Source organism: Siphateles boraxobius, unplaced genomic scaffold (genome assembly GCF_051911475.1).
Source record: "Siphateles boraxobius isolate OS27281-9 unplaced genomic scaffold, OSU_SipBor_1 68, whole genome shotgun sequence".
NCBI lineage: Eukaryota > Metazoa > Chordata > Actinopteri > Cypriniformes > Leuciscidae > Siphateles > Siphateles boraxobius.
The window spans coordinates 10,326,524-10,338,698 of NW_027509195.1; the positions used below are offsets into that span (position 1 = coordinate 10,326,524).

Consider the following 12,175-nt stretch of genomic DNA (forward strand, 5'->3'; position numbering starts at 1 on the left):
ACATACACAATGCATTAAAGTCATCTTTGATTAGTAGCTTATTCTGCACGTTTTACATACAAAATCAACCAAAAAACACTGGTCAAAGCTAAGATGTGGGACATCACTAACCTCCAAGAAGAAGCGTGGGCTCTCTGGCATGGTGGTCAGCGCAGCGATAGCAGCGACGGCGGGAAACGCACACACCAGCACAAACACTCGCCAGCTATGAAACTGGTAGGCTGATCCCATCTGGAAGCTCCAGCCTTGTTTAAAGAAAAGGCCATATATTAGTGAACTAATTTCTGTCATGAAAACCTGGAGTGTTTGGCATGGTAATGGATATGACAATGTTGATATGTTTGGTCTTGGCAGAATAGATCTGCATTGTTAATGTACTGCTGCTGTTGATTATTGTTGCTGCTGCAGAGCAGGTACGGGACTTGCTACTGCCAATACATAGACAACACGCTGCTGTGAGCAAGTAAGATATGCTGCTGCTGTACAAAATAGCTAATTATTAATATTGACATATACTATAATTAATATTCATGACCCAAGCCAAACCTGGCACAGTTTGTGCATCAAGCCATATTAGTTATTACAATGTTTAGGCTTAATTAACAAAAAAGCACAATTGAGATGTGTAGTTTTACAATAAAACTATTTCATATGGGGTGTAGCGGTTGATAAAAATGATGTTCGGAAGGTTCGGTACGTAACTTGGTTTTGAATTCATGATTTTTTTTTTTACTAAACAGCGTTTACTGAATAAACTATGTCTGTCTTTAAATAAACAAAAAGTGTCAATAGGGTTTTTTACACAACAAACTTCCACATGCTGTTAAACAAGTCACATCACTTCCGGTTCAGTTTTTTTGTATGTGCTTCATTAAATACTTTGTTTTACTCAAGATACCTTCAAAGGAGTGAGCAAAGATGAGTACATCACACATATGCAGATTGATTGAAGTTTTCATTTTCCCTCTCACAAACATTTAGATATTTGAATCGAATAAAATAAAACTACCTTAAAAGTCCATAGATATCACCATCAGTTCATACTTCCATTACTACTTTCTCAGACAAGCGGATGCAATGAGACCTGTTTTCCTGTTTGTTCATGTGACGTTTTGGCATAAAGTCTATATTGCTGGCAGGAATACACACTTCAGTTTATGGTGCTGTTGAAATTGGGGGAAAAGATTGTGCTTACACTTTTGGATGCAAAATATGTTAGCAAAATGTGTTAGAACAAAGTTCCCTACAAGAAATGACAGTAGGGAAATCCATTTAGGTTTATGTTTATATAAAGTGCTTATAAGTGCTTATAAAACACATAAATATAATACAAATATAAAACACATCTCATGGATCGTGCACAGGGGCGGTGCCAGATAATTTTTAACGCAGGTGCTAGATCATTGACAGGGGGAGCTGCGCAATTATATAGCCTATATATTATGTATAAATACTATTAATAAATGAGCAAAACTTGGCCACTCAATATTTAATATTCATTATTTTAATTATCAAAATTAAAGTTTTAATTTTACTAAATTGAACAAGCGCAACATTCAGCATTCAATCAAATATTCTTAAAGATGTATTATTAATAATGTTATTTCAACATAACATCTTTTTATTTCGACATAATATGTGTTGCTAGCAACAAGCAAGATGTGCATTTGTAAATCCGGTGACACCCGTGCATTGATTTTTATTAATAAACTAGTGTTTTCTGTGTCAGTGTCAGCTGCAAAGATGAAGTTGAAGATCGCAAACTCCGTAGTGAACGCGCCCAGAGAGGAATGCACATAATGGATTACATAATCAGAGAGTAGCCTATTTCTTTTTGTTTTGAATTGTTTCGTTTAAAGACATTTCAAGCTTTCTATAGATATATTTCTCATGTCTGTGACACATACGCTGAGTTTCAGTTAATTTATGATGATGCGCTCCAGTTCACGTGCAATGTAAGTGACCGCGCCGGCGCCTCCATGTCATGATTATATTCTCTGCTATATTTGCTTCTTATTTATTAAAACCAGGCAATTGGTTGATGAAATATGTATTAGAATTAAGATACAATTTATGCAAAACGAAATTCATTTTTAAGAAAGGCTTTCTACAAAACAAAACTTAATGAAGTGGTCAAAATCATGTGTGACCCACTTCATGTCTCCCGATATATTGCACATCCTATCTTACTCATGCTGTTCACTTTTCATAATCAACATAGATGGAAAAAAACCATTATAATATTTTAACAAATATGAAACTAAATGCGCTTATTTAATGGCTACAACACGTATAGTTAAGCCTACAGACTCTCTATTTGTACAAATTGCTACACATTCATTCAATTCTGAATTTTCCACACATAAGTTGAAAGGAATTTTTTGTGCATAGTAAAACATATCTGCAACATTTATCAATTCATGGATAATTGTGCGTGCATTTATTAATCATTATGATACTAAAATCATAATAAAGTAGGCTATACTATGTACAAAAATTCAGATGAGCCCAGAATATGAACTCAACGCGTTTAATAACACACATTAAGCATTACACACATTAAGCATACACACTTAACACATTAAGCATTTTCCTCCCATAGTAAACTATTATAAGAATGCTTGGCTGTTATTATGTCGCAATAATGAGATATGATGTCGAAATAACTAGATATGATGTTGAAATAACTAGATATTATGTCGAAATAACGACTTAATATCTTGAAATAACAAGATAACTTTTTTTTTCTTCACCATGTGGTTCAGGGCTTCCATAGAATACAGCCTGAATATAATTGCTTCCAGAAATTATTTTTGGGGGTGCTATCGGGGTGCTTTGGTCTTTCTTGGTGGTGCTGAAGCAACTGCTAGCCCCTCCCTAGAGCCACCCATGATCTCATACCAGAGGCGTATTGCATAAATCAAATTAAACTGAAATTTGCTTACAGGCAACTTTATAAACAGGCATTCGCAAACTCTCTAAGCATTTTTCATGGCTGCAATGAAATTTTGAAAATGAGGATTGCTGCAAGAGTTGGTGTGTTAGTTATAGTTGTCATAGTTTACAGTCTTGTGAACATGTCTGTACTTAGACAAGAGACGAGTAATGCCAATAAATTACAAAAGTCAGAAGATCTGGAGGTTCTTAGAAGACTGAAGATAATAGAAGATCAAGTTCATAAAATAGGTGAGTTAGTTCTCATTTATATATTTTAAGATCAGTGTCAGTATTATTCTGTTGTTATATACGTTCTTTTTTCAGTTAAATTCATAGATGGCAAAGATCAAAAAGTCAAAGAGCCTATTGTGGAGCAGAAAATCACAAAGGAAACTGAGGTTAAGAAGTTGTATCCTGAATCGTATCTATTCCGTTCATGGGGAGCTGAACTCACAGAAGTGGAACAGATGGAAGCAGAGAGGCAGTTTCAGGAGTTCGGATACAATGTGTTCCTCAGTAATAGATTACCAGTGAACAGAACAATCCCTGATACTCGAGACCACAGGTAAAAGCTTTATAACAGTTTTATAGTTTAGTATAATGAAAAATGTAATTTATTCATCTAATGGCAAAGCTGAATTTTCCAGTCTTCAGTGTCACATGATCCTTCAGAAATCATTCTAATATGCTGATTTGCTGCTCAAGTAACAGTTTGGGATTCTTTGAATAAAAGAAAGCTTTTTTTATTTAAAATGTATTATTATTAGCATTTATCATATCTATAATTATATATATATATATATATATATATATATAAATATATAGCTTAGAATCGTGTTTTTTGAAAATGTGTGTGTGTGTGTGTGTGTGTGTGTGTGTGTGTGTGTGTGTGTGTGTGTGTGTGTGTGTGTGTGTGTGTGTGTGTGTGTGTGTGTGTGTGTGTGTGTGTGTGTGTGTGTGTGCCAAATGTCCTCACTTATATAGTGAAATATTATGATAACTGACTATCGAGGACATTTTACTGGTCCTCAGTAGTAAAAATGCTTATAAATGGCCCAAAACATGTTTTTGTTTGAATCAAGTGTTTTGCACATATTTCTGTGATGGGTAGGTGTAGGGATAAGGCGTTGAGTTAGGTGTTAGAAAATATCATTAATCTGATAGAAGTCTATGCACTGTAACAAATGTGTGTGTTTGTGTGTGCTCAGATGCACTCTAAAGATCTACCCAAATGACCTTGAACCTTGCTTATTATCGAAAGTAACAAAACACGGAGCTTGCTATTATATGGTGTTAATGGTGGTTAGGCTACAAAACTGAATTCGTTGTGTACACATAAGACATGAGGTCCAATGAGGCAGGGCTGGGCGGGGTAGCAGGGGGCGGGGCGTGTTCGGTACGCCATGAGAGAATCACGTATCGTTACACCCCTAATATATATATATAGCTTAGAATCATGTTTTTTTCAAAATGTAAAAACGCAAAAAGTTTTTTAGAGTGATCTGTGCTTGTGTGTGTGCGTGTGTGCGTGTGTGTGTGTGTGTGTGTGTACCAAATGTCCTCACTTATATAACGAAATATTATGATAACCGACTATCGAGGACATTTTACTGGTCCTCAATAGTAAAAATGCTTATAAATGGGCCAAAACAGGTTTTTGTTTAAAACAATTGTTTTGCACATATTTCTGTGATGGATAGGTTTATGGGTAAGGTGTTGGGATAGGAGTTAGAAAATATCATTAATCTGATAGAAGTCTATGCACTGTAACAAATGTGTGTGTTTGTGTGTGCTCAGATGCACTCTAAAGATCTACCCAAATGACCTGCCATCTATTAGTGTGGTTCTGATTTATTTAAATGAGGCTCTGTCAGTCATTAAAAGGGCAATCTGCAGCATCATTGACAAAACACCTGCTCATCTACTAACAGAAATCATCCTGGTGGACGACTACAGCTTAAATGGTTAGATTTTTCCTAAATATTTGTTAAATTGTATTTATTGGAGAAGTAAAAATATTTAAGATATTAGATGTTCAGATAATATATTTTGAAATGTATTTTTATTTTTCTAAAATGTTTTTTTTTCTGTTAGGCATGAATCTGAGGTTATTAAGAAATTTCGAGTGCATTAATTAATTTATAAATTATTCTATTAAATATTCTAATATATTATATGATAACATACATAATTAAATATAACAATTTATGCTATTAAATATTTTACATTTCTTAACAGAGGATCTGCAATTGCCTATAGATGAGTATATTGGTCTCATTAATAAAGACAAACCTGGCTTAATCAAGAAAGTGAGACACAAAAGGCAGATGGGTCTTGCCAAGGCTAGAGTGTCAGGCTGGGAAGCGGCCAATGGCCAGGTGGTGGCCATTCTGGATGCCCATATTGAGGTTCACAAGGAATGGTAAATACTACCACAATCTGAGTATTGATAACATGAGGGACTTATACTGACTTTGGTAAATAAACATTTGACTGCCTTATTGTTCTAGGGCAGAGCCACTGCTTGCAAGAATCAAAGCGGACAGGACAATAGTGCTTTCGCCAGTGTTTGACAAAGTGGGTTTTGACACCTTGGAGATTATTAAATATAACCCCTCTGCTCATGCGTTTGACTGGAACCTTTGGTGCATGTACGAGTCTTTCCGGCCAGAATGGTACCAAATGAACGACCCATCAGAACCAGGGAAGTAAGTGGTGTAAATTTTTCACCATTTTAAACACCTTCACTTTCTATTGTTCATTTTTAATGGCCCTGCTAAAATCAATATTTTTATTCATAAATATGTCCTCAATGGTGTACAAATACGTCTGCCAATTATCTGACTTATCCTCGTAAATGAAGAATTTATTATCTTCATATACATGTGACGGGTCGGTCCACGGAGGCTTCCATGTAGTTCCGCCATCTTGAAAAACTATAATAGCAGAGAGGGTCAAAAAGTACAAGGCCAACGCGTTTCCACAACGCGTTTTCATTCAGAGCCAGCGTCACGTAACTGAAAGCAGCGGAAACGGAGGAGCAGAGGAGTGAGAGGCGCTTGTCACTGCCCCGTGTTTTTCACAGTCAGTAATTCTGACTGTAACATTCGTTTGTTCGTTGTGTCAAGTTGCAGTTTGTTTGAAATAACAAACCTGTTCACCCGTAGGAAAACTCGACAAAGTGCCATAGAAGACTAGAAGACATCCTGTCATAGCTTTTTGGTACATAACAGCTACCGTAGATGCAACACGCATTTGAAAAAGCAAGGCGCTGGAGAGCACAATTAATTTGAATGCAAAATACAATTTCACAGCTAGATTGGAGAAATCCCTTTAAGAGTGAAATGCGTTTTTTGCTCAGCCCAAAAAATTTTTCCCAACAAGTGAAAATATTATCAACCTAACTCATCTCCAGACAACACAATGGTGTTAATAAATGAGTCAGTGTTTTTGATCGAATCGGTTGAGTGAACGATGCAACATTTATGAAGAAGGTTTATTTCATTCCTAAAAGAATCAGTGTTTTTAATGAATCGGTTGAGCGAATGATGCAACATCTATGCTTATTTCCTTTGTAAACGAATCTGTGTTTTTGATCCAATCGATTGAGGAAACGATGAAGCATTTATATAAAGGACTGTTTATTTCCCAACTAACAAAAATATATTCTAAGACTGTTTTGCTAACATAGGCCTATGTCACGAAAAAATTGAAGACCGGAAGTTCGTCTTTTAGTAGGGATACTGCTCTTCCGGTTAGCTTTTTACAATGGCGGAGTCCGATAGATACCGCTGGACCAAATCTCTCCGCAACCTGCCTGAAGTCACATATGGCGATGTGGTTCGGATGGTAAATGAAAACTTTCAAGTGTAAACATCAAAACTGAGGAAAGGGTACAAGTTCTTCTGGGAGAAATTCATTTTGATGAATGATGAACGTATCACAAGCACGGCAGGGTTACGCAACACTCGTTCCCTCATCCAGAGAGAACCGAGGTTACGTTAGTAACCGAGTGTCGTTCTCTTACGAAAGTACTCTCGTGTTGCGTACGCTACGGGGAAAACCTATTTTCTCGAGAATACTGAAGAGGTGAATGATACAGAGCAACCCGGTACACTACAACAACAGCTGCGGGTGTAGCCTGCCATTGTTGTTATAGCTCTAGCCGTTCGCCAGTAAGGTAAACGTTTCTATGGTAACAGCGAGTTGGCTTATTCCCATTCAGTTATGAAAACCTTATTTCTGAATGTTCTCTTGAAACGTCCAGTTTTTAAAAATTTTAAGAATTTTTTCTTGGTTATGCAAACATTAAGGGAACATTCTATTTTATCATTCTTCAAACATTATGGGAACGTTATACTTTTCAATGTTCTCTGAAGATTCTAAAACAAGTAGTTACATTTAAAAAATGTTAGACAAACGTCCAACTAAAACAGAAAAAACATGAACATGTATAAATTACTTTTTTGTGCAAACATTTCGATAACATTATTAAAGACCAGATAACTTAACATTCTATTCACGTTACGAAACGAACATATATGTTCATAACTTTGAGAGGACCTTGATAGAACGTTAGCCACAGTTATGAGAACATTCCTTGTTAGTTGGGTTCTTTCCTAAATTAATCTGTTTTTGATCAAATCGGTTGAGTGAACGATGCAACATTTATGAAGACAGTTGCTTACTTACTTCTTAAATGAATCAGTGTTTTTGAATGAATCAGTTGAGATTTAACTCACATAATGAGCCATTTTTCTTTAAGCAAAACTTCCATGTAATGCATGACATACTTAAATATAGGCTACAATTTGCAGATTATCATTTGATTGAAGTAGAACAAATAGTCAGTTTCTGTTTCTGCACTGTTAGGAGTCCCTCAATCATGGGTATCCTTGTCGCTTATCGTCAATTCCTAGGAGAAATTGGAGTTCTGGATGAAGGAATGACAATTTATGGGGGTGAAAATGTTGAACTAGCATTACGTGTAAGTTATTCCTGCACATTGTCGCACCAAAAAAGTGCATATAATAAGTGTAAAAAGTGCTTTAATTTGAACAATATCTGATATTTAATTAATAAATCAGGTCTGGCTCTGTGGTGGGAGTATTGAAGTGGTGCCATGTTCAAAAATTGCGCACATAGAAAGAGCACATAAGCCTTATTCACAGGATCTCAGCAAACCCATGATTCGAAATGCTCTGAGAGTGGCTGAAATCTGGCTGGATGAATATAAATCAAATGTGAATATTGCCTGGACTCTCCCTCTAAAGGTAACAGTAATAGTAAACATGTTTCAAGGTTAGCTCAGGATAAGTTGGACCGGTAAGTCTTGTTTATAACTTAATTTCATGAATCATTATATTATTATAACCCTGGATCTGGTTTAATCAAATGACTGTTTTTCCTCAAGGATCATGGGATTGATATTGGTGATGTGACTGAAAGAAAAGAGTTACGAGAGAAACTCAAATGTAAGCCCTTCAAATGGTATCTGGAAAATGTATATCCTCAGCTAGCGGGCTGGGAAGATATAATGGGTTATGGTGTGGTAAGTTGCTCAAAGTCTTACACAATTTCTATCCCAAGAAGAGATAAATAAAGTTTAGTAAATAGCTGCTCCATCTAAACCAGTCATAACTAAACTTTTGCTGTTTGTTTCTCATGACAGTTGGAGAATGATTTTAAAGAAGGCTACTGCATTGATCAAGGACCTGTTCCTGGTAGTGTACCTATTCTGTACCAGTGTCATTATTATAAGCCTCAGGTGTGTAAGTGTAAACCTTTGCTGTGAATAGCTATGTCCAAAAAGCACTTCTCATTTCAACATCTCTCACAGTATTGTTACTACAACCTTAATGGAGAGATCTACATTGGAGACATCAAGTCTCACACATATAACTCTAACCGTTGTCTAACGGATGCCGGTAGTGGAAGCACACCGGGGTTACATGACTGTAAACAAGCCAAGGAGAAAGGACTGAGTATATACTGGGACTTCACTCAGGTATGATTTTATTAGTTTATTGATTTTTGTGGAATATTTCACGCCACATTGCTGTGTGGTTATTCTCTGTTCTCTATGTACATGATCGTAATTATAATTTAATCATTGATATAATCAATAAAAAAATGATTTTATAGTTTCTGTTTTACATTTAGGGAAATGCATTAAGAAATAGAAACACAAACCGATGTCTTGAGATCGGCCAAGGAGCGGATTCCAACTACTATCTCGTTTTGCAAACATGCACAGGACAAAAATGGACAATACAACATGTCATCAAAGATTTTTAAAAATACATTTAAGAGAAGGGAAAACATTGTAAAGGGAATCAATATAATAGAAAAATTAAAACAAAACAGAGTGTGTGTGTGTCCTTTTGTTTTGAATCTTTTGTGTTTTACAATCTGCTACCAGTTTAAATCAACTGTTTAACGAGACAGGTTTTATTACTTTGAAACAAGTGCACCTTAAAACTTTGAAAGTTATACTGTTACTGCGAGATCTGTGCCCTGTAACAGAAACACCTTTTTAGTTTTTAATTTACATTTCATAATCATGTTTAAAGGGTCATCAATTCAAAATGTTCCTAAACAGTTTACTCAAAGACTGATAAAACTATTACAATAAAAAACATTGAGTTTTTGTGCAACATATAAATACAAATGACTTGTAGGTTGTTGTTTTTTACAGTATGACACAACAAATCAGGAGGGGCTGATTTAGGCCCATCATGGTTTGTTGTGTCATACACTGTAACAGGTTTTATTACTTTTAAACATCATACTAACACGCACACACATGCACTCACACACACACACACACACAAACACACACACACACACACACACACACACACACACTAACCCGCTCACACACTCACTCAGACACACACACATGCACTCACACATGCACACATTCCCTCACTCTCATACACACACACCCACACACTAACTCGCACACACACTCACTCTGACACACACACACACACACACACACACACACACACACACACACACACACACACATTTACACACTCAGAGTTTATGAGTTTATAAGTTTATACGAGTCTAAGAGTTCAGAGTTTAGAGTTTATTAATTTATGAGTTTAAGAGTTCATAAATGTTGATACATAGATTTATACGTGTCATAGATGAGTTTATTAATTTAAATCAGGGGTTCTCAAACTTTTTGTGTGTGTGGACCACTATTTGTAATCAAGAATTTTCGCGGACCACCTCATAATACACATTATAAAATATTTCTGCACACAGTCCTACCCGAATTAATTCGCACCTCTAAATAGGCTTACTAGCACTGAAACTATAACTGGTCATCACATCAGTACAACAGGCTTGTTAAAAGAAAGTTTACTGCACACAACGGCTGCCACATTTTTAATTAATTTATTTACTCAAGCGCTCGAGGGCATATTTAGGATGGGGGTAGATGGGGTTGTTTCATGACAATTAAAATTTTTTCCATTGGTTTTTGCGTTAAATCTTACCCAGATACAATCGTGCTATTTTCTGATTGGTTATTGTATATATTAGCTCGACTAACAACACCAGGGGAGACGCGCTTGATTCCTGACGGTTCCATTGTTAGAGCGCCACGGATAGAGAAATTTTGGGAGCTGCGGCATATTAAATATATTATAAATAGTTTTTCAGCGTGAGAAATACAATGTGTGGCGGGAGTGCGTGACAAAAGACCGAAATGGGCGACTGTCACGCTCAATGTGTGACACTTGAGAGCCCTGATGAAGAACCTGTTGCTATCCACCGATCCATGTTGTGTTTCTAACCATAGACATCATGACGGCACTGAACTTGAACGTCACGGCCGCCGAGCGTCACTAGCCTATTTTAGTAATCACACAATAACTTGACAATTTAATTTAAATTTTATATCAATATAGGCCTATATATTCTTTTTACTTTTTATTTTTTTATGGGAATTTCCTGGTAAAATGAAGGTAAAAAAATATTATTTTATATTTTATTTTGCCTTTCCACGGACCACCTGCAGTACCCTGACGGACCACTAGTGGTCCGCGGACCACAGTTTGAGAATTGCTGATTTAAATGAGTCTCAGTGGAGTATATAGAATGGCAGTTTGATTGAGTCTAGGGCTTCAAGGAGTTTAGATTTGAATTTTTTAAAGTTGGGGAGTTTGTCAATGTAAGTCAAAGTGAGTTTTTCCGAGTTTTAATCGGCATTTTCAGGAAAACTGTAAGTCCGATCAGTTAGAAAAGAAATAGCATACCGAGTCAGAACAGTCTGAGTGCCTGAGCCAAGTTTGGAGTTTGTAGACTTAATAATGGAACTTTGATTTTAAGCTTCGATAAAATCAGCTATTAATTTAACCACTCCCATTCGTGCACTTCTCCGGAAGCAGCTCAATCAGTGTCCTTCGGTTTTTTTTTTCAGATGTGTATACATAAGTATATCGATATAAATGATATTCTCCCATTCAACGGGGGAAACTCTGATTTTAAAATGATGTTCCTCACACAGAGAAGTTCCATACATGCATTGGCTGTATTCATTCGGTGCCTGTTCTGTACCAAACATTTCTATACGAATATGTTTACCATTAAAACTCCTACTTCTTTTTTTTTCCTTCAAAATTTCACGTTTCATTCAATGTGTTACATGCCGTTTGTTTGAAATTTACTAGCAATTCATGAGTGAAAATTATTTCTTCACCAATTTTTTTTTAGTGTGGCATTTCTGGTAAGTATTCGTGGCAACTAGGCATTTAAAATCAAGACCAACTTCTGAAGAGAAGTTGATGAGATTTATAAACTCTATAACCTCTGGCTTGTTCATACATCCCTAAAATCTTTATTGATCACCACAACACGACACGATAATTAGTGGATTTACTTTCTGTGACATCTCCATCTTAAGTTACCGGTTCAGTCCCCTCTGGAGTAAGCTGAGGTTAAGTCTCTTGCTCAAGGGCACAGTCTCGAGTTAATGGATCTACAACCTTTCAGCTACCAGCTGAGATCAATTAACCATTAAGCTACAGTACACCACCCCAACGATTTAAGTGTGCTAGTTACCGTAGTGGGGAATGATGGCCCAGGCCATGGCAGCAGCGTAGATGCCTCCAATCATCCAGAACATGCAGAGCCAGCTCAAGTGCTCACCACGCTTCTCTTGAGCCAGAAACTCAGAGTAATATGAGAACACAATGGGAATAGAGCCACCGATCCTACAGCA

The 12,175-nt window shown here is 36.4% G+C and overlaps 2 protein-coding genes across 2 annotated transcripts in view; one reads left to right on the plus strand and one right to left on the minus strand.

Annotated features, from left to right (window-relative positions):
- sv2a (synaptic vesicle glycoprotein 2A) overlaps window positions 1-12,175 on the minus strand; it is a 45,188-nt gene that overhangs the window by 11,285 nt on the left and 21,728 nt on the right. The window contains exons 4-5 of the mRNA XM_077214583.1: window positions 12,016-12,167; window positions 112-245 (exon numbers count right to left, since the gene is read on the minus strand). Of these exons, the coding sequence (XP_077070698.1) occupies window positions 112-245; window positions 12,016-12,167 (286 nt within the window). The remainder of the gene's footprint in view (window positions 1-111; window positions 246-12,015; window positions 12,168-12,175) is intronic.
- Window positions 3,015-9,310, plus strand: LOC143722887 (putative polypeptide N-acetylgalactosaminyltransferase 8). The gene is made up of 11 exons (XM_077214584.1): window positions 3,015-3,186; window positions 3,262-3,502; window positions 4,735-4,901; window positions 5,176-5,359; window positions 5,448-5,645; window positions 7,810-7,924; window positions 8,025-8,210; window positions 8,351-8,488; window positions 8,609-8,704; window positions 8,777-8,944; window positions 9,100-9,310. The coding sequence occupies exons 1-11, from the start codon at window positions 3,015-3,017 to the stop codon at window positions 9,232-9,234; spliced, it is 1,800 nt and encodes a 599-aa protein (XP_077070699.1). The 3' UTR covers window positions 9,235-9,310.

Bases quoted from the DNA above. Each gene is read 5' to 3' on its own strand.
- LOC143722887 (XM_077214584.1), top strand. From the start codon at position 3,015: ATGAGGATTGCTGCAAGAGTTGGTGTGTTAGTTATAGTTGTCATAGTT. The intron at 7,925-8,024 runs GTAAGTTATTCC...TTAATAAATCAG, and splicing joins ATGTTGAACTAGCATTACGT to GTCTGGCTCTGTGGTGGGAG. The intron at 8,489-8,608 runs GTAAGTTGCTCA...TTCTCATGACAG, and splicing joins ATATAATGGGTTATGGTGTG to TTGGAGAATGATTTTAAAGA.